At 36.8% G+C, this 23,934-nt stretch overlaps 1 protein-coding gene across 2 annotated transcripts in view; it reads left to right on the forward strand.

Moving 5' to 3' along the window:
* PPP2R3A (protein phosphatase 2, regulatory subunit B'', alpha) overlaps positions 1 to 21,947 on the forward strand; it is a 162,169-nt gene extending 140,222 nt beyond the window's left edge. The window contains exon 14 of one of the 2 annotated variants that reach the window (XM_012663597.1): positions 21,164 to 21,775. In XM_012663597.1, coding sequence (XP_012519051.1) covers positions 21,164 to 21,287 — 124 coding nt within the window. In that variant the 3' untranslated portion in view covers positions 21,288 to 21,775. Of the gene's footprint in view, positions 1 to 21,163 lie in introns of both variants that reach the window. The other variant, XM_012663602.1, reaches the window with a different exon arrangement.
* The last annotated feature ends 1,987 nt before the right edge of the window (positions 21,948 to 23,934 follow it).

Consider the following 23,934-nt stretch of genomic DNA (forward strand, 5'->3'; position numbering starts at 1 on the left):
TAAGAACATATGTGGATGTTAATAATAGCAAAAAATTGGAGACAAAGTATCTAATGGGAAGATTAATAAAGTTATACTGCATGGCTTGTAATCCTGTCACTTTGGGAGGACAAGGTGGGAGGATCACTTGAGGCCAGGAATTCCATCAAGACCAGCCTGAGCAACATAGCAAGACCCTGTCTCCACATAAAATACAAAAAATTAGCCGTGTACGGTAGCACACACCTGTAGTCCCAGCTACTCAGGAGGCTGAGGCAAGAGAATTGCTTGAGCCCAGGAGTTTAAGGTTGCAGCGAGCTATGATGACATGACTGCACTCTAGTCGGTGACAGCGCCAAACCCTGTCTCAAAAACAGAAATTATACTACACATATACAGTGCAATTCCATATAAGTATTAAAATCATTTTGTGGATGTGTATTTTTTAACTTTCATTAAGAAAATATAGGGACAAGGAAGAAGGCTTGGAAAGATCAAGTAAAATTAATAGAAAGAATCAAAAAAAGTATCCCAAAGAAAATTAGGGGAGGACGTTGGTACTTTAAGATGGGAGTCTGCCAACATCCTCATTAGCCGGCAAATTAATAAACTTATCTTTCCTTCTCCTCAAACCAGTTGTCCTCCTTCTTCTGATGCAGCCTCAGGGACAAGTGCTGAACTTTTGGTAACAGAGCTTGTATTTGAACCTAGAGAAATACCTAGTTCTAAACCATAAACTTGCAACTGCTGGGTCAAAGGGAAAACTTATCCTTCACCCTTGAAGGTTTGCTGAAAAATAAACTCACAATAAAGCAGATTAATAAGAGAAAAACTATACAAATTTATTTTAACGTATATATTTGGAAACCCTCAGAAAATGAAGATTCAACTCCCCAGTGGGTTCAAAAGTTTATAGACCTTTCTGGTAAAATGGGATATGGGAGGGGGAAAAGAGGAATTCTGTTGAGGGGCAATAAAGAATGACTAGGAAGGATAAAAAAAAAAAAAAAGAAGAAAAGAAGGTATATGTAAGGAAAGCAAAAGGGATCTGACTGATATGTATTAAACAGAACATACAGATAGAAAAAAATGTTCAAAGATAATGCCAAAGGTTTTTTGAAATAAAAGAAAATCTAAATATGAAAGATCAGAAATCATGCCATATCCAGGAAATACTGATAGTGAGCAGTGATTGACCCCAGATACGCATTGTGATTTTATTGGAATTCAGGATGAATAAAGGTTTATTTAGAGTTTTGGGGTATTTTTTTTCCATTTTTTACAAATGCAAGTCACCAGACAAGGGAAAAAAAAGTCAGCCTTTCTTCAGATACCTCCACGGTAAAACTGAATAAGAAAGACCATGAAACAATGTTTACAACTTTCTCAGAGAAATAAATCCTATAACTAAGAATTTTATATTAAGCCAAGATGGCATTCACACATAAAGACACAGATGGATATATATTTTCAAACATGTGAGAACCGAAAGTAATATAACTTCATTTCTCTTTGTAAAGGAGTTCTTTTTTTAAAAAAAGGACATAATCATAAAACCAAGAGACAAACCAAAATAAAGAGCTCAGAATTGGAGGCTGGGTGCAGTGGCTCACGCCTGTAATTCCAGCGCTTTGGAAGGCTGAGATAGGAAGATCTCTTGAGGCTAGAAGTTTGAGACCAGCCTGGGCAACATAGCAAGAGCCTGTCTCTACAAAAAAATTAGCTGGGTGTGGTGGCACTCGCCTGTAGTCCCACCTACTTGGGAGGCTGAGACAGGAGGATCACTTGAGTCCAGGAGTTCAAGGTCATAGTGACCTATGATTGCACCACTGCACTCCAGCCTGGATGACAGAGCAAGACCCTGTCTCTAAAAGAAATAAAAAGAAAAAACAAAGAAATGGAGCAGCTATGGTAGATAAGAAATAATAGCATTCTGTCCATGTAAATGTAGAAATGAAGCTAAACAGCTAAGGGCATTAAAAGAGAACAGAGGGCTGGGTGCGGTGGCTCACGCCTGTAATCCTAGCTCTCTGGTAGGCCTAGGCGGGCAGATTGTTTGAGCTCAGGAGTTCGAAACCAGCCTGAGCAAGAGTGAGACCCCGTCTCTACTAAAAATAGAAAGAAATTAATTGGACAACTAAAAATATATATAAAAATTAGCCGGGCATGGTGGCGCATGCCTGTAGTCCCAGCTACTTGGGAGGCTGAGGCAGGAGGATCGCTTGAGCCCAGGAGTTTGAGGTTGCTGTGAGCTAGGCTGACGCCACAGCACTCACTCTAGCCCGGGCAAAAGAGTGAGACTCTGTCTCAAAAAAAAAAAAAAAAAAAAAAAAAAAAAAAAAGAACAGAATATAATATTCTGGAAAACATAATATAACTAAAATTGAGATGTGAAGAGGAAGAAGAAATATATGTGTAAATTCTAGAAGTAACAACTGAAATTGGGAGATACTAAGGAAGAAGAAAATACATGTGTAAGTTTCATCAGCAGGGTCTCAACAGATATCCTCGAAAGCTGATAAATCAAGTTGGGCATTTGATTAATATTCTTAAAGTAAACATTTGAAAAACTAAAGCCAGACTCTAAATATCCTAATTGAATCAGAAAACATGTATACACAAAGGAAAAACACAGACCATGCAGCATAAACTGAAGATGACAAAACTAAGGCAAATATTTCTAGATCAGTGAATATAAAAGGAATAAACTCAGTTATTAAAAGAAAAAGATTCAATTATGGAATAACAACAACCAAAAAACAACAAAGGTTGGATATAAAAAGAATTAAGACCTAAAAAAGAAGCTGTCCTGATAACATCAGATTTTTGAAGGGAAACCTCAAAAGAGGAGAAACTGAAACCTACATTTGCAGACACAGTAAACTATTCCCTAAACTATTTTTAAAATACCTTTGTGATAAAAATACCTTTGTGATTTATGTCTGTAGACCATTTACAAAAGACATATTAGGCCACAAACAAAACTTCAGTGGACTTCTAAAAAGTAGCAATAATATAGACCAGCATCTTATTTCAACGAGGTAGACTGAGAGTATGCTGTAGTTTTAGTCTCACACCACATAAAAATAAGACAGAGAGCACCTCTTAAAGTAAGAAGAGAAACTTTTCAGTGGACCACTAAAAGAAGGAAAGCAGATGGGATCAGATTGAAGGAGCCAGCAGCTTAGATTCTTTGTAATGATAATTGCTACTGATAATGGGAGCAGCACTTAATGATCCATACCTGAATTCGACTGAAACCAATAGCAAGGAGACCAGGAGGAGATGCATCCAGGTAGGTCGACCCCTGTATATCCCATCCTACCCCTAAATGAAAGACAAAAGCAATGAGTGTGGGACCTTGGAACAGAGAAATCCCAGCCAGTGAAATATCCATACCCCAACAGCACATCCCATCCCCCACTCCCACCCCACCCCCATTCTCATTAAAAACACAAACAACCCCCCACCTCTTCCTAAGCAGCCAATGAGGCAGCAGTCTGTTCTCAACTACATAGAAAAGTGGACAAATATCAAACAGTTGAGAAATACCTATAAAATACTCAACTTCTTTACACCTTTGGAAGAAGACACAATATAGCAATCAGAACAAGACGTCAAAATGATTATATTTACTATTTTCAGAGGGATAAGAGAGAACGTCATACACCTGAAGCAAGACAAGCCAGTTTCTTAGAAATTTTTTTTAAATGAAAAATGCAGTCACTGGACTAAATAATATTAATAGAATGGACACAGCTGAAAAGTTTCTGACTTGGGATAGTGATCGGGATACTGGGTAAGAAATCCTTTCAGAAAGCAATAGAAACAATAGCCAAATAATTCTCAGAATTTTACCTATTTAAGCAATTAAAGAGTAGACAGGAGCAGAAATCAAATTTTTTCTGGCCACGCTGTAAATACTTTAGGCTTTGTAGGTCTCTGCCACAACTATTCACCAGCCATAGATAATATGTAAGCAAAGGCATGTGGTATGTTCCAATAAAACTTTAATAACAGACACTGAGATATTTCATATTTTCACATCACCAAATATTCTTTTGATTTTGTTTTTCGAATTTAAAAAGGTAAAACTATTCTTAGCTCATGGGCTATACCGAAACATTAGCAAGATAGGTTTGGCCCACAGACTATAGTTTGTTTACCCCTGCAATGAAGTGAAATTTCAGAACATAGAAGAGCTAAAAACCTACCAAAGTGCACACAAAAAGAAATGGAACAAAATCACTCAAGTACTGCAAAGAAAATAACTTTGAACCTAGAATTCTGTTCCTACTCAAATGTGAGGGTCAAACAAAGACATTTCCAGACTTTTAGAAGTCTGCAAAAAAGTTTAGAAATATTAAACAATATTCTTCAGCAAGAAGGTAAATGGATCCTAGAAGAAATCATGGGATATAAGAAACAATCATGAACAATGAAAGTAGTAAAATTTATTCTTAAGACTAAATATTGATCATAGCTATTGTTAACATAAGAGAGAAAAAGTAGTTGAGGTAATATGCTGTGGTTCTTATCCTTATTAGAGTGGAGAATATAATAGATACTAATAAATTTATATTTCTCTAACAATGACTAGAGTTAAGCAGTGGTCCCAAACCTTTTTGGCACCAATGACCAGTTTCATAGAAGACAATTTTTCCATGGACCTCGGGGGAGAAGGGAACCATAAGTGGGGGGAGGTGGTGTGGAGCTCAGGCAGTGATGTGCAGCCTGTTTCCTGGCCCAGGGGTTGAGGACCACAGAGTTAAAGTATGTCCGTTAAAAATTTAAGGTCAATCACTAGAAGAAGAAAAATAAAATGAAAAACTTTCAAATCAGTTTTAGAAAAACACAATAGATTATTAATTGAAAACAAGATGAGTAAAGAAAACTCAGTCTGCTGAAAGACAAATGTGTTAATCAGCATTTTTCTGGTGGCAAGTGACCTAATTCAACTCAAATTGGCATAAGCCAAAAAAAAGCATAAATAAAAAGGAAATTATTGGTTTATAGAACCGAAAAGTCCAGGGCTAGTAGATAGTATTGACTATAGAGACTCCATAGAATGATAAAAGTAGGACATTATCTCTTTCATCTCTTGGATATATTTTTCTTTCATTCTTTTACTTTTGGGTGAGATTTTCATATGTAGTAGCAAGATGATCACCTAATAGCTTTAAGTTCAGAGAAAAGAGAAAAATCTCTTTCCCACAAATTCTAACAAAAGCTTGGGATTCAGGTCACATCAGCTCTTGTTGGCTTGGTTTGAGTCTAAATCCCTAGACCAATTGCTGAAGGGGTTAGGCCTAGAACTAAATTTGGACATAAGTCAAGTCCATCCAAACCATATGTTCTCCCAAGGAAAATAGAGAGAAAATGGAGAATATGATGAAAAGAAAGAGGAATGTTATACTGTTAAAGGAACAACAGCAGTAGATGTCCACTGTATTGAGAAAGAGAAGACAATAAGAAAATGGCAAAAAAAAAGAAAAAGAAAAAGAAAACAGCAGCACTAAATAGTAGAATAAGTCCAGATACAGTACCAATCATAAAACCAGTATACAGTTGGATTGATTAAAAATCTAACCATATACTGTTCTTCAGATTCACACCTTACACAGAGGTAACAGGAAAACGAATAGTAACAAGAGGAAATCAAATCTGGCAATGTTAATGAGACAAACAGAATTCAAAGCTTTAAAAGGGACTTAATCAGTATTTCAACAGTTGGCTGTGAAAATAAGTTATGAACTATATGCATTATATAAAGCAAGTCTGATGGAAAAACAAGGAGGAATTGACAAATCCGCAGTTGTAAAAACCAACAAATCAAATGGACAGAAAAAAAAAAACCTAAGGAAGATAAATGACAAAAAAGTACAATGATTTTGATTTCATAGAGATAATCAAAAGTATGGACAAATACAAATACACACGGAACCACCACAAAAGTGCCTATTTTATTAAGGCATGAAGAAAATTGCAACAATTTTTTTAATCACTAGTATACAGGCTACATTTGCTATTTAAAATGCAGCCTGAAATTAACAAAAAAAAATTAGCAAAAATGCATGTATCTGGAAATTTTAAAATAAAATTAAAATTTTAGAGATTTCAAAGTATATGCTTAAATAACCTTTAAGCAAAAGAGGATGTGAAAATACAAATTACAATCTTTTTAGAACCAGACAATGAAAGCATTATATTTATTAAAACCTGTGGGATATGGATGAGATGAGATTTTAACCTACAGACTGTAATAAATTAATTAGGTTGTCAACTCAAGATGTGTGGGAAAAGGTGACAAAATAGACCAAAATAAAGTACAGTCATCCCTCGATATACGCAGGGGATTCCAGGACCACCTGCATATACCAGAATACACGCATACTCAAGTACTGCAGTCAGCCCTGTGGAACCACATATACGAAAAGTCAGCCCTCCATACAAGCAGGTTTTGCATCCCTTAAGTACTAGAGTTTTGACCCATGTTTGGTTGAAAAAAATCCATGTTTAAATGGACCCATGCAATTCAAACCCATGTTGTTCAAAGGTCACCTGTATATAGTGGGAAGAAATTAAACACTTTTATTTAAACAAAAATAAATCCATTAATTTATACATGCACAGCATACGATGTACCCAGCACTGTTCTAAACATTTTAATTCATTGGGCTCACAGAGCCCTAGCTGTTAAGTAGAAACTGTTATCCCCATGTTACAGTTATGAAAACTGAACCACAGAAGATTCTGTAATTTGTCAAATCCACCAATATAAAAAAATGCATCATAATCAAGCGGGTTTTATCCCAATACTGCAATAATAGTTAATTCTTATAAAATCTATCATTAACAGACTAAAGGAGAAAAAAAAATCATAAAATTTAAATAGATTCTTTGAAGGCATCTGACAAAATTTAATATATTTTCCAGTTTTGGGGAAAATCTTTAAGCAAATTAAAGCAAGCACCTCCTTAATTGATACAGGGTATTAATTCCATATCCCAGAAATAACCAGTTGAAAATGTAATAAGAAAAAAAATTCCATTCACAATAGCAAAAAAAAAAAAAAAGCAGTGACTTGAGAAATACACATGCAGAAATCTGTAAAATTTCACAGAAAAATATAAAGACTAGTTGCCATGCTAGAATTAATTTATTTAATATAATCCCCCAAAATATGTTGTGGAACTTGATAACCTAGTTCTAAAACTCACATGGAACAATAAAGAGACATAAAAATAGCAATGAGTTTTGAAAAGAAACAAAGGTATGGTGGGGTATAAAGGAGATGGACTATATAAAGCCATAGTAATTAAACTGAGTATAATATTCATGCCAAAACAGAAAATTTATGCACAGCAATGTAGTATATGATAAAGATAGCATCTCGACTGTGCCAGGAAAAGACTAGTCAGTAAAATTTGGCTCTCCATTGTGGGGTGAAAAAAGTAGATATTAAATTAACGTCTGCATGCGAATAGACAGGCTTTAGAAGCACAAACATAATGGTAGAAATTTATAAGAAAATTATTTATGGATTTGAATACATTTAAAAAGTGGCCAAAATAAGTGACAAATTCTGTATCACAATCAAAAGGCAAACTGGGTTGCATCATATGACCAATATTATTTTATAAATAAGGTTCTTCAAAATCAATAGTAAGTACATAAATATTGTCTAATTCTAAAAACAGTCAAAAGACAGACATTTCACCCAGGAAACAAACCTAAAAATTCCTATTTCACCAACATTAAAGTGCATTTGCCAGATATGATGATTTTAAATGTATATGTGCCAAATCACAGAACCACAAAATACATTAAACAGAAATTTTCAGACTAGAAAGGAGAAATAGACAATTCCACAATAATATTAGTTGGAGATTACAACACTTCTCATTCAAGAATTGATAGAACTACAGACAGTAAATAAGGATACAGAAGACTTGAACAACACAGCTAACATATTTGATTTAATCAATATTAGGGACTACTCCACAAAAAAAAAAACCCAAAATTATACTTTCTTTTTCAAGTGCCCATGGAACTTCTCCTGACTATATATTAGGCTGATAAAACAAAACTTCATAAATTGAAATAGAATGCAATAATATAAAGTATGTTGTTTGACCAAAACAGAAATTAGAAATCAACAATAGAAAAAAACCTGGGAACCCCAAAATATTAGTAAATTAAATAACACACCCCTAAAGACACACGGGTCAAAGAAGAAACCACAAACCACAGGGAAATTACAAATTATTTTTAAATGAATGAAAAGAACATGAAAATATATAGGATGCAGTTACAGCAGTGCTCAGAGTGATATTTAGGCTTAACAAGGTCTAATATCAATAATATAAGCTTCTAACTTGAGCTAGAAAAAGAAGAGCAAACAAGACCAAAAATAAGTAGAATGAAAGAAATAATAAAGATCAGTATAGAAATCCATGAAAGAGAAAACAGGAAAACAATATAAAAGAATTAATTAAACCAGAAGTTCATTGAACAAAAAGATAAATCTTCAGCTAGACTAACAAAAAAAGAGAAGACATAAATTAACAAACAAAATCAAGAATGAATGAAGAGGCATCACAATGGGTACTACAGAAATTAAAAGAATTATAAGGTACTATTATGAAGAACTTTATCCCAATAAATTTCACACCTTAGATGAAATGGGGAAAAAAATCCTAGAAAAACTAAAATTACCAAAACTGACTCAAGAAGAAATGGAAAATCAGATCTATATCAAATAAAGAAGTTTTAAATGTCTTCCCCACAAGAAAAGTCCAGGTCTAGATGACTTCACTGGGGAATTCTGTCAAATATATAAGGAAAAAAATACCAATCTTTCATAAATACTTTCAGAAAATAATAGTTGGCATACTTCCAAACTTACTTAATAAAGCCAATATTACTCCGATATCAAAGCCAGACAAAGACATCATAAGAAATGAAAACTGCAAACCAATATCCCTTATGAACATCAGTACAAAACTTCTTACAAAATAGTAGCGTATCAAATCCAACAAAATATAAAAAAGATTATCCACTATAACTAAGTGGGGTTTATTCCAGGAATGGAACATTGGCTTAACATTTGAAAATCAATGTTAATACACCATATTAACAGAATAAATGACAAATAGCATGTGATCATTGACAAAATCCAACATCCATTTACAATGATTCTCACCCAAGTAAGGATAGATGGGAAATTCCTCAACCTGATAAACAGCATCTACAGTTAACATCATATTTTTCGGGGGAAAAAAAACTGAATGCCTTCCCCCTAAGATCAGGAACCAGGCAAGGATGTTTTTATTCCTCACCATTTCTACTCAACCATTGTAACTGGGGGTCCTACTCAGCGCAATAAGGCAAGAAAAAGCCATTAAAGGCATTGAGATTAGAAAGGAAGAAATAAAACTGTCTATTCCCAGATGATGTGACCTATAAATAGAAAATACTAAGGAATCTACATAAGATACCAGAACTATTAAGTGACTTAGCACAATCTTAGAATACAAGCTTATCATACAAAAATTAGTTTTTTAGTATTTGCATAAAATTAATATTTGCATATACTAGCAATGAATGATCCAGTAATGAAATTAAAATAAAAAGAATAATTGTATACACAATCACATCAAAAAGAATAAAATACTTAGGAATAAATATAACAAAAGTACTATAATACTTGCACGATCAAAACTACAAAACTGTGCCAAGAGAAATTAAAGAAGACCTAAATAAACAGAAGGATTAGAAGGTTCAGTATTGTTAAAATGTCAGTTCTCCCAAAATTGATCTACAGATTTAACCAAATCCTTGTCAAAATCCCAGCAGACTTTTGTCATAGAAATAAACTGATCCTAAAATTTATATAGAAATGAAAAATATCTAGAATAGCCAAAATGCTTTTTAAAAAGCACAAAGTTGAGGCTGGGTGCCATGGCTCACAAATGTAACCCCAGCACTTTGGGAAGCCAAGGCAGGAGGATCCCTTGAGGCCAGGAGTTCAAGGCCAGCATGAGCAACATGACAAGACCCTGTCTCTACAAAAAACTTTTTAAAAATTAGCCAGGCTTGCCTATAGTCCTAGCTATTTGGCAGGCTGAGACAGGAGGATTGCTTGAGCCCAGGAGTCTGAAGTTACAGTGAGTTATGATCGTGCCAATGCGCTCCAGCCTGGGTGATAGAGCCAGGCTCTGTCTCAAAAAAAAAAAAAAAACAAAGTTGAAGGACTCATGCTTCCTGATTTCAAAACTTACAATAAAGCAAACAAGACATTTTTGCAGCATTTATCTGTATACACAGATCAATGAAACACTCCAGAAATAGTCATATATATGGCCAACTAATTTTCAACCAAAGGGGAAAGGGCAGTCTTTCAAAAATGATGCTAAAATGATTGAATATCCACGTGCCAAAAAAAAGAACCTCAATCCATAGTATATACAAAAATAATGAACTCAAAATGGATCATGGACCTAAATGTAACAGCTAAAACTATAAAGTGTCTGGAATAAAACATAGGAAAAATCTTTGTGACCTTGGGTTAGGCAAGAGCAATAAAAAATTAAAATCAATGCATTGGACTTCCTTCAAAATTAAAAACTATTGCTCTTCAAGACACGATTAAGAAAATGAAAAGATAGACTGGGAGAAAATATTTCCAAAACATTCTGATAAAGGATTCATATCTAGAATATGTAAAGAACTCTCGATAATAAAAACTAAAAACCCAAATTTTTAAATGGACAAAAGATCTGAACAAACACTAAGTAACAGGTACAAATAGCAAATGGGTATATAAAAAGATGATCTTCAGTGGTCCGCAACCCCTGGGCTCCACCGGGTTTCGGCTGCAGCCTATTAGGAACTGGGCCACGCATCACCACCTGAGCTCCACAAGCCCCCCAAACCCCCCATGGAGGAAAAGTTGTCCTCCATGAAACTTAGGAACCAGGCTGCACAGCAGGAGGTGAGCAGCCAGCAAGTGAGCAAAGCTTCAAAGCTTCATCTGTATCATCACTCGCATCACCACCTGAGCTCCACCCCCCCAACCCCCATCCATGGAAAAACTGTCTTCCGTGAAACCAGTCCCCAGTGCCAAAAAAGGTGGGCGACTGCTGTTCTACATCATTAGACATTAGGAAAATGCAAATTAAAACTACAGTGAGATATTCTAAACTGCCACTGTAACAACCTAAATCACCAGTTGGCAATGACGTGGAGAAACTGGAACCCTCATACACTGGGCTGATGGAGATATAAAACTATACAGCCTCTTTAGAAAAGTTTGGCAATTTCTTAAAAAGTTAAACACTTACCATGTGAATTGGTAATTCTGCTCCTAGAAATCTACCCAAGAGAAATGCTTGCACAAGAACTTGTATATAAATGTTCACAGCAGCAATATTCCTAGTAGCCCAAAACTAGAAATAATCCAGATGTCCACTGAACTGGTGAGTTGAAACACAATATATCTATACAGTAGAATGCTACTCAGCAATAAAGGAATGAACTTATTGATAATCACAACAACACAGATGAATCTCAATATAATCAAGCCAAGTGAAGGAAGCTAGACAAAGAATATATACTGTATGATTCCATTTATATAAAATTGTAAAAAGTATACACTATAGTGACAGAAAGCACATCAGTGGATGCCTCAGAAGGGGAACAGTGATTACAAAAAAGGGCATGAGAAAACCCTAGTGGCGGGGGTGGCGGGGATGATAGATATTTTCATTATCTCTGTTGTAATAATTTCACAAGTATATACAAAAGTCAAAATTTACTAATTACACACTTTCATTATGAGCAGTTCATTGTATATCAATTATACCTCAAAAATAAAAGGGAAAATAAAAGGAATGAACTAATAAATGCAACAACATGGATAAATCTCTCAAAAACATTATTCTACATGAAAAGAAGCCAGACACTGAAGCCTACATATATTATGTGATTCCGTATGTATGAAATTTCTAGAAAAGACAAATTTACAGCACCAGAAAGCAGATAAGTGGTTGCTTAGTTCCTGGAATGATTGGGGACTGAATGTAAACAGGCATAAGGGAGAGGAAGGGTGGGTAGACAAGTGAAATTGTTCTAAAATTGGACTGTAATGATGGTTATGCAATTGTAAAAAGTTACTAAAACACATTGAACACTTAAAATTGGTAAATTCTATAATATATGAATTGTACCTAAATAAAGCTGTTTTTTAAAAAACAGCCAAAATACTTGAGCTTATTAAATAGGCAGCAGTTTTTTAAAAGGTAATTTTTAAGATAGTATTAATTCGATAAATGTTTGCATTCCTACTGTCTACATACTAAACATTAATAGATACTAGTGAACACAGACAGGATGAGAAAACATACAGATGCAATTAAAATACAGCATCTTAACTGCTCTCTCATAGAGGAAGCACATTACAGAAACACCTCATTCTAGGCTCACTGCAGAAAGACAGCACTTCCAAACATTGCTGGTAGAAGCATATTGGCCCAATGTCCCTAGAAAGTAATTTGACAATATGTAGCAACAGCCTGAATTTATGCCCTTTGACTCCCTAATTCTAATTCTGGGTATCTATGGTAAATACTCAGAAATTTGGATAGAATTGTTCTATCTAAACCTGTGGTCCCCACCCCCCAAGCTGCAGAGCAATATCCGCCTGTTAGGGACCAAGTCACAGAGAGCTCCACTTCCTCCCACCCCCGTCCATGGAAAAACTGTCTTCCATGAAACTTAGGAAGGTGAGGAGGGCGGGGGCCGCACAGCAGGAGAGCCAGCGAAGCTTCATCTGTTTTCAGCTGCTCCCCTCCCGATCGCTCACATCACCGCCTTAGCTCCTCCTACCCCCACCCCAACCCCCGTCCATGGAAAACCTATCTTCCATGAAACCGCTCCCTGGTACCAAAAAGGTTGGGGACCACTGAATTCTAAATAATTGGCACTGGTCACAGGTAATTCGAAAAAAAATTCAAAGCAGCACAAATGAACAATAATAGAATAGTTAAATCGTTCATGGTATCTGTGTCGTAATATTATACAGCCATTTAAATGTGCTTGCCAAATTTTAATTTCCTAGAGAAATCAAAGTTACAAAATTGTGATATAATCTCAGTATTAGAAATGTGTGTATGTATATACTCATGCTAAAAGATAATACCCCAAAATACTAACTCTGGGCTTGTAGGGTTGCAAGAAATTTGGTTTTTTATACTGTTCTCTTATTTATAAGGTTCATATGATGAGCATGTATTACCTTAATAAATAAGTTATTATTTTTCTCTTTTATTTGTTTATGTAGGTAATACATGTTCATTCCAGAGGAGTGATTAGAATGTAAACAAAAAATCTTCACCTAAAATCTACCAGCCAGAGACAACCTGTCTTATCTGTTTGGAGTATAACCTTCTACACATTTCTGTTCAAATACATAAAGATTTGCTTTATAAAAATGGAATTTATACAACTATTGTTTTATAACCTGCTTTAAAGGGAGGAGAAAAAGGAGATAGCAGGTCTAAACACTTACACCTTCTCTTAAAAGAAGAGAAACTGATGGCAGCTAAAGAGAATAAATAATCAGCTCAAGTGAAAGTTTTTTTCAAGTTGTCTAGCACTAAGAGAAGGTGCCACTACGCATGGAAGGAAGAGAGAGGAGGAGAATACAGACAGTACCAGTGAGAAGCGGTCAGAAAAGGAGATGCAGAGACCAGCTGTAGTGAAATTCGACCAGTGTATATGAGAGGCTCTTGCTAGACGCCCCTCTTCTCATGTTGTGGGAGATAAGATAAGGCCTACACAGAACACATGTGAGCAATGAGGTCCCCAGGGGAGAGGAGGCTCACAACAGCTATAGTCCGTAGAGTGAGCACTAGAAAGTGAACAAAGGAAAGGAAAAGGTCCATTTACAGGAGTAATAACTGGTACAAAGGCACAGCCAGATCCAAAATCCCAAGGCTATACCACCTAGAGCTTCATCTCAAGAGGAATTACAAACAAGTCAGGGTGAGTCTGTCAGAGATTGCTAGACTCAAATATTAGAAGAGGAGGAAAAATGTTGGTACCATGGAAAGAGCAGAAACTGAGGAGCCAGACAGATCTGGTCTACTCACCAGCTGGGCAGGTTACCTGATTCCTGATGCTCAGTTTCAGAAGATACCAGCAACTGCCTTCCAAGGTGGTTGTGAGAATCTAAGATAATATATGTAAACACCTGGCACATAGCTACTGATAAATAGTAGCTATTACTGCTCCCTATATGGAAAGAGATGCAACACAACATCATGGTTAAGATCATGAAATTTGGAGTTGGACTTAAAAGCTGTGCTATCCCCGGCATCTAAGTCTCAGCATCCCCTATAAAAATAAGGGTACCACCTGCCACACCAAGCTCTTTAAAGAATTAAATAAGGCTGGGCGTGGTGGCTCACGCCTATAATCCTAGCACTCTGGGAGGCTGAGGCGGCCGGATTGTTTGAGCTCAGGAGTTCGAGACCAGCCTGAGCAAGAACGAGACCCCGTCTCTACTAAAAAAAAAAAAAAAAAAAATAGAAAGAAATTATCTGGACAACTAAAAATATATAGAAAAAATTAGCCAGGCATGGTGGCACATGCCTGTAGTCCCAGCTAGCCGGGAGGCTGAGGCAGGAGGATTGCTTGAGCCCAGGAGTTTGAGGTTGTTGTGAGCTAGGCTGACGCCATGGCACTCACTCTAGCCAGGGCAACAGAGCAAGACTCTGTCTCAATAAAAAAAAAAAAAAAAAAAAAATTAAGTAAGACAGTGCACATAATACAAAGCCCTTAGGCATAGTGTCTTTGTAATCAATAAACAATGGTTATTAGTACCACTTCTGTGATCTTGGTCACAATTAACCTAACCTTTCCAAACCAGAGTTTATTCAGCTATAACATTAGCATTCCATCACCTACCTTGTTCCCTTCATTCCCAGGGCACAGTGCATGGCACAGGTTTGACACTAATTATCTGTTGTGTGAATAGCAGGACTATACTGAGAATTAGAGAGAATGTATATAACGTACTTAACAGTGTCTGGCATATAAGTGCTCAAAAAATGGGAGTTACTTATCTTACCACTAGATTGAGGGCTCCTCAAGGGCCAAGAACCTTTTCTTAGTCTTGTAATCCCAGCACCTGGCAGATTGTTAGCGATATAGGACGTCCTCCTCAGCAGATGTTTACTGAGTGGCACAGAAGACAGCAATACTCCAGCAGCCGTTCTCACTACAAGGATACTACAGTAGCCCAGATGACTTGACCTTCCAAAAACAACTCAGAATTCTCCATCTACTTTACCCTCTAACAACAATCATAGGTAGCCATTGTGCCGAATGCCCATACCTCCTGATATGTAAGGACCTACCTGGTACTTACGTATTAATAATACCTTCAATAAGAAAACTAGTAATAACTACAGGTCTTAGTGAGGTGAAGGAGAGCCAAAGGTCTCCGGAAGTATGAGGCTGCAAACATTGTGAATTAGCACATCTGGCACACAAAGTGATCAGAGCATCCAACAGCATCTGGATAAATTCCACCCCAGTAATGAATGGTCATAGAGGAAACCAGAAAGACAGGGTACCAGTTACTTAAACCTATTCAACTTAAATATGTCACTTATATGAAGATAACAGGTTATGATACCATATTTATTTATAATTAACATTCTTATGGCTTCTACAATAGAGTAAATTTAAAACTCCACAGAAATTCTGTAAATTTAGCAGGCTAAAAGATCCTCCATGTTCCTATCTTAAGAAACTGACACCTACAATAATAAGAAACAAGCTTTTCCGCCAATTTGACTAATACTTGATTGCCTTGGATTTTTAGTTACCTTAAAAATGCTTGCTTACAGGATATTCTAGTATTTCACCAATAGCTTTATATTTGAGTATAACCCAGATTAAGCATAATTTTTTATTAATATTCTGGGAGTCTTTATCTGATCTGTAAAGAAATACAGGCTTGCTGCAAAAAAATTGGAAAACATATAGAGATAAAAATCGTCCTTGGTTCAATGATCCAGAAATCACCACTATTTATACTTTGGTATATTTCTTTTTGACACTTGTCACTAGTTGGGTTCAAGAACATGACTTTCAATGTTTCAGAGTATTCTCTCAAGCAATAACGCACATCCATTCCCCTATTATTAGACATTTAGTTAGTTTAGAAAACTGTTTTCCACTGAATGTTTTTAAAGGCAGCTTTTCCTTTACATTAAATATAAACTTATATGAATTACTCTTTGTAAGGGTTCTACCTTTACTTCCGTCAGCGCTGGAAAATAGGCACTCTGGGCAAAGAGTGAGAGATAAGGGGGGATTGTCGGAACCCTGACTATCCTCAGTGAAGTTGGAGAATTTAGCAGAGGAGCAGGGATATAGGGGAGATGGGGGGGTATATATTGAGGTATAGAGAGGAGGAGTGACAGGAATCAATATTCTAAAACATGAGTTACAATCTTACAGATAGAATAGTTGAATCATTTTTTTAAATGCTTAATAAACAGAGTCTTTATATGGACCTGAAGTTAATGACGTTTTATTTTTTTCCATGTCCAACAAAACAAGTCACAGCCCAATTTTAATCTATTTCAACAGGCACTATTCTGTGCCAGGCACTGTGCTCAGTAATAAAAATGTATGAAACTCTGCCCCCCAAGTTCATAATTAGGATGTATTTAGCCCACATTTGTATGCTGTCATCCCCAACGATGGCTCATGGTGCTGTGGACTGCACGATTTCTCAGCCGTCAAAAAGGAAGTGAGATCCACTTTCTAAGGCAGGAAAGTAGGTGGTGCATATTGGAAACTTTAACAAGTGTTAAAGCAAAAGATTTTCTAGTCACTGGATGGGTTAAGGAAATTTCAACGAACCAAATATCCAACTTCCAAAATATTTCAGTTAATCCATTTGACATAAATGACTTAGGAGATCGGTTTTTTAAAGTATAAAATTCTGAAGCATTATAGACTCTAGAGAACCGTTTAACATTTTATTCTATGTTCTGTAGCCACCATATGTCTTAGATTTCCCCAGACAATCCCTGAATCAAATATTCTATCCCTTTGTCCCTGTAAATAGGTAGAATCCCAGAAACTGGAATCAAACCTTCACTCCCAAACACCCCGAAACTGCATACAACCCTCTGTCAGACCACACATGTGCCAGTCATTATCTCTGCTCATTCCAGCTACTATATTTCCCGTCCCAGGGATCTACAGAACCAGCCTTAATACTTTCACCCAGAAATTGCTCATCTGAAAGGGAAAACATACTCAGAGAAACAAGTTCCTAAAGGCAATGATATTGCTGGCAGAATTACCAAAACCATTATTTTCCCTCATGCTAATAATACTGTGGTAAAGAATTTGTTCTCAATTTGATACCTATGATTTCTAGTAAACTGTTTATGAACCCTGTGAGTTCTGACCCCTCTGCTCGTTCAAAAATGGCTTGTTAAATTAACCGAAAACACCTCATAAAATAACCTTCATTTGAGCCCTGAGGAATCCCAGTAACCTACAACTAAACCCAGCAGTGGTCATTTAGGAGTCAGTTAACATACTCTGTCTCCATGTTTTCACGAATTCCTGAGGAGCAGGATAAAGATTAAGAATTTCACAGATCTGACTTCTGCACTCTCACCATTTTACTGACTCCTCCCTTTACCAACAACTCTACACATTGTTTCACAAGAGCATTAAGACATCACTTTTCATTCAGTAATTCATTTCAGTGCCAGTCACTATACTGTGGCCTAAGGAAATCAGTGAGTTACAAAACAGACACTTTATAGTCAAGGAGGGGAAGACAGACATTTAATTATGTAACTTTGAAGGAAACAAATAGGATGAACCAATAATGGACAGAGTCACAACTTAGAGTGCTAAGGGAAGAATGTGAGGAGGTGATGAGACCCTAAAGGTTGAGAAGGAACAGTTAAACAAAAAACAGCAAAAATGTACCATAGGCAGCGGGAAAAACGTGCAATGGCTCTGAGGCAGGACATAGCATATTGGGGAAATTTTTAGAGACTAGGATAGTCAGAATATAGTGAGCAATAGAGACAGATGTGGTTAGAAAGTTTAGTGGGGGCCAAATCATACAGGGCCTAGGGAAGCTAATGAAAATGGTTAAACAAGGGAGTGATAAAATCCCACTTAGGTTTTTTGAAGATTATTCTGCTAGATTGGTGGAGCTGCAAGAACAGAAGCAGGGAGACAAACAACGAAGCCATTACAGACCTCTGAAATAAGAGATGGTGGTAGTTTAGGAGCAAGGAATCAGGAAACTTTTAAGTGACATCTCACATTAAAAAATGAACATGAGCTAGCCAAAAAGCAAAGGGTATTTCAGGCAATTGAAAAACACATACAATGGCATTAGGTCCCCAGACCTTACCGTAAAAAGCTGTATGGCAGTAGCAAAGGATTTGGCAAGAGTCAAGGCGGAAGACCAACTGTTAGAACACTATTGTAGCAATCCAAGCAGGAATATACAGTGCCCTGAACTAAGTCAGTGGCAGTAGGGAGGTCAGGGCTGTGTCCATGTGGCACTGTAGGTGGTATGAGAGACTGGCTAAACTTGTAGGGGTGAGGGAAAAGGGACTTGGGATACCCAGGTTTCTGGCTTTGAGTGGGTAGGTGATGATGCTGTTCACTAAAATAGGGAGAACCAGGGCAGTGGGGAAGATGAGTTCACATTTATACATGCTGCCATCCAGGAAGAGCCAGCTAGTAGCCAGCTGGATACATGGGGTTCTCCAGCTTAGAAAGAGAAGCCTGGGCAACACAGCAAGACCCTGTCTTTACAAAAATTTTTTTTAAAAATTAGCCCAGTGTGGTGGTGCACACCGATACTCCCACCTACTTGGGAGGCTGAGGCAGAAGGATCACCGCTGCTTAAGCCCAGGAGTTCAAGGCTACAGTGAGCCACTGCACTCCAGCCTGGGCAACAGAACAAGACTGCCTCTTTAAAAAAAAAAAAAAGTTGAGGCTGGACTTGGTTTAGAAGGCACAGGTGAGTAAGTAGTGGGTAAAGCCATGTGAAAAATTAAGCTTGCCAGGGAAGTACAAAACTAGACGAGCTTAGTCCAGAATGCTGGGATGTACTGACATCGAAGGGGCAAGAGTTAGAGCAGGGTTTCTCAAGAACAGCGCTAATGCTTTAAACTGGATAATTCTATTGTGAGGTGGTGTCTGGCACATCATAGAATGTTTAGCAGCATCCTTGGGCTCTACCCACTAGATGCCAGTAGGATCCACCGAGTTGTGACAATCAAGTGTGTCTTCAGACATCGCCTAATATCCCGAGGGGTCAAAATCACCCCAGTTGAGAACCAGATAAGAGGCATCTCCAGGATGCTGACAAAAGAGAGTTGTTGAATGAGCTCCCTTTTGTGTTTTGTTTGAAAATGACATACAAAAAATTTGTAGCCCTGCCTCCAATGTAGGGTCAGGTGTCACTCACCATCATGCTCCAGTAAGACCCAAAGTCACATTATGTGATCAAACCCAGAACAGAACCTGATTTAAGAGTCTACCTCCAGAGCCTATGCTCTGCGACTAAATCGCTTAACCACTCTTCCAGATGGCCTCCGTCCGCCTACAAGTGCTGTGAGGAGGGGCTGGTTCAGTCTTTTTCATCATTGTATCCCAAGCATTTGGCTCATGCTTAACAACAGGAATTCAAATATTTGAATGAATTTCACTTCACACCTAACTCTTTAAAAATACGCGTTATTCCCAGACCTGCATCGAGGTGTTTTTAAGACATTGACACAGCTTGCAGACAGCAAGTTAGGGCACTATGGGGAAGAAAATGTCTTCCATTCTGTCAAGAAATAAGCAGTGTCTAACAATACATTACTACAATTAAGGGGTTTTTGTTGTTTTTTTGAGAATTTTGTTCCCAAAATAGAGACAACCACTTCACTCCCATCAGAGCGAAATTACCCTCCTATTGCCTCCTTATCCAGCATATCCTACACCCCATTGAGGCCTCAAGGAGATGGGGGAAGAGTGAGAACAAATTAAGAATGGAATGGAGTATTTTTTAAAAAGTGACCAAAACTGTAAATAATTTTAATAGTATTACAAGCTGGTATTCATAGAAAAAAATTTCCATCAGGTAGGCTTTAAGTTTAACCTTCTCTAACCTCTATTAAAAAAGGTTTTAGAAACTTGAATAGTTGGTACCACCTACTGGGTTATATTCCTGCCTCAGCACATTTTCCTCACTAGTTGGCCCTGCCACCTTTTTGAGGAAGGGACTGTATGTATAGAAACTTCTGCTCAAATGTTGTGGGAGATCCCTGCAAAGGGTAAAAAGGCTAAGCCAGTGATGTTAAGATACTGTAATAGACATTATTAATAATTGATCATGTATATTTTCTGGGGTCAGATATAGCCTCAGAATATTTATCAATTTAGTATTTTAGGCAGCCATCATTCTCAAGAGATAATATATTTTGTCATCTCTGTCTAAAGCCAATCTCAGGGGTAGCCTGAAGGATGTGGAATTCAGGGGATACCAACAACCTCCAAAGGGGAATGAGCAGAGGGATTTCTTCCCAGGATTAGTATCTAGGTATGCTGTGGAGTTCCACAAAGTAGAATGGAGGGATATCCATGAATGGGCTTTAGTCAGCTGTGAGTACATATTTACACATCTAATTGTGCTTCTTGGAATCCATGGAGGGAAGCTATAAAGCAATTTGAGAGCTGAAAAAATTCCCCGCTCTGCGTGGAAACCACTTTAATGAAAATGTTCGTGTAAAGCTTATACGTTACGGACCTCAAACTCCCCTTAACCTAGCACCATCCATACATAATGCTTTCATTCCCACCAAGGCCCCATGGAAAGCTCAATGCAGCACATTTTCAACAGATTCTAACATGGACTTGAGCTTTAAGGAACAGGGACAAGAATGTGTTTTCTGCTCTAGAGTGTTGCCTCCTCCAAGGCAGCTTAGTTGTTTACAGCCTCCATTTAACAACTGAGAGTACTTTTGCAGGCTCGTCTTAAGTCTCTGGTTTGCTACTTTGATTTCTACCCAAACATTAAAACTTTTTTTTTTTTTTAATCAGTTAACTCACTTTTGCTTTGTCCTTTCAGCTCGTTTGAAGATTACGAAACAGATGAACCTGCCTCTCCCTCTGAATTTGGAAACAAAGGCAATAAAATAGTAAGCTCAAGCCTTACAGAGAAATGTGGAAAGCTTCAGTCAGTGAATGAATAGCTGCCAATGTCTACATGAAAGGAAGATGTGTATTTTAAATGTTTTTTTCTTGTGAAGAGATGTTCTAGTTTGCATACTGTGTTTCAAAGGCTTTGATTTCTCCAAATGTGTATCTGCACTAGGAACTTTAAAATGCTTTTATGCAATAGGTCTGGATACACACTCAACTTAGGAGATGCCTCCAGTTTGCCTCAAACCTCTTACAGAGCCTTTCCTCAGAAGTGAATATGAGGTACCATCACGTTCCAAAGTGCGAAAAAGCACTCTATACCCCTGAGTGTACCAAGGATCTCTTGGGGACAGAGTTCTCTGCACAGAGCAGAAGTTGCCTCAGTGTTGGCCAGCATTCCTGAGGCTCCTCGGGCTCCTATGGAGCCTAGAAGAAACCTTCACTTCCAGAAAACTTGAGTCAAAAAATTCTGGAACTTGAAAAAGCAGTAAGAGCCTCCAGAATTGACTTAGCCCTAGTAATAAAAGCACTGCCAAAACATCTCAGAGACTTCTTTTAATTATATGTGTACTGGAGTTCAGAGATCATGAACTTACCTGGTTTAATGTAATTTCACAATGACCTGCCAAACTGCTAGTCACTTTACATCCTCAGGTATTTTAACCACTGGGCCTTCCAACTTTGCTGACAAGCTCTGGCAACTTCCCTATCCTGACTGTGGATCTTACATAAAATCTCAAGAAAACTTTTTAAATGAAGACAAGTACAGAATTTGACTCTTACTTGAAAAAAGTCCTTTCAACTTATCTAACATTTGTTCAATTAATTATTGAATGATTTATTAATCTCCAAATTAGTTGATGCCCCATCTTCACTTCCTGTCAGGCCTACTTGAAGACTTAAAGGAATAATGATGTGTGAAAATTCTTACCGGATTGTTTTCTTCACTGAATATTAGACTAGGCCAATAGTAAAGGTGTCAGTCTAAACATTATTCTTTACTTCATGTTGAAAAGGATCTGCTAGTCCAGATTATTACATCCACCTCAATATTTATCTTAGAAATGGAAGAAAACAGTGATACACTCGTAAAAGAAAGCTATTATTTACTATAGTTGACGTGTTCATTACAGAATCCTACATTTTTCAGCAGGCCACACTGCAGCCAAATCCTACAATATCCTTGGAAAGAAATCATTAAAAAGGATGAATAGTCGATATAATTTCTAATAAGTAAAATAATTTGATGTAAGTAAAAGAAATGCCCCAAACAACTTTTTAATATCCTTCTCTGTCAAAGTCATCAACTTTTCCCCTGTATTTTAACCACAGCCCTAAAAGTGTTAGAGTATCTTCCCTTTCCACCCCACCCTTACTGGTATAAAGGCCAAGCATTGAAATGATCAAACCTGGGGGGCTATGATAGGCAGAAAGTGAGGAAAAAAGAATTTTAGGAGATACACCATCAACCAGTAGAATGAGAGAGTAATCCTAGCAATCCTGCCTGTCACAAGCTCCTCCCAGTTTTCCGTTATTTCATCATCATGATTAGAACTGATCTTCTATTTATCTGTTACAGACTATTACAATAGTTCACACGAAAGAATTAAAAGCTTAAAAGTGACTATATTTTTAGCAAACACTACATGCAGTAACCTAAACACACAGGGACAAACTGTTAGGACTTAGATCATTTATGTGGTAACACGAAATTTACTATGGATCCTATCTGGCCTTTACCAGGGAAGGAAAGCAATTATTCTTTTTATTTCAGATAGAAATACAAAAAAAGGTAATACTTTTTTTAGGAGCCAGACATGGTTTAAAGGTTTTATTATCCATAATGATCCAAACTATCAAACTATTTCTAAGATTCACCAAAAAGTAAAAATAAAATTCAATTTTACAATAAATTTTTTTCCTAGATGGCTTTACTTTTTTACCTTGTTTCTCCTTACTGAAGTCCTCTTTCACTTTGACCAGTATTTGGTTTTTAAAGTCTAATCTGTTATAAAAGTACAGCCATCAATACCATTCAAGATAAACTATTTTAACAGGTTACCCAAATTTAGCACATTGTCAGGAATTACAAGAATGTGTTTCAGTGTACTCCTTTCTTACAGCTAAATGCAAGAAATGTGAATTCTGAGGAACTAGGATAGAAGGTATTTGGCTTTCTGGTTAAAGACCATGCTAAATGTAATCATTACTGCCAAACTGGAAATTTCAAGTTGTTACAATATCCCAGGCCCCTTGATAAAAGATAAGTTGAGGGTTATCCTGATCTTAATGCTATTCAATGAAAAATGAGTTTCATAGCATAACATAAATTGCCAAGCTAATCAAACTAATAAAATAAAATTCCATATATTTTCCCTGTATCTTTGTCACTGTGCACCAAAGTGTTTATAAAACTCTAGATTAATCAAATGAGATAAGTCATTTGCTAAGCTTTTGGAAATGTTAAGGTGTGTTTGAGTGGAGAAGGCTGCATGACTTAATTTTTGTTTTTCCCTTTTTGCAAAACTAAATAAAGTTGTCAAATATGAATCATGTTCATTAAGATAATCACTCTACACTTTTGCTTTTAATCATACTTGCACCTTATTTTTTGTCTGAAAGAGTAACACTAAACAAGCTTGAGTTTCAAAGAGAACTCTTTGAACCCCTGGGGAAAATACAAAGAAAGGTCTGGAA

Source organism: Propithecus coquereli, unplaced genomic scaffold (genome assembly GCF_000956105.1).
Source record: "Propithecus coquereli isolate 6110/MARCELLA unplaced genomic scaffold, Pcoq_1.0 Scaffold12, whole genome shotgun sequence".
NCBI lineage: Eukaryota > Metazoa > Chordata > Mammalia > Primates > Indriidae > Propithecus > Propithecus coquereli.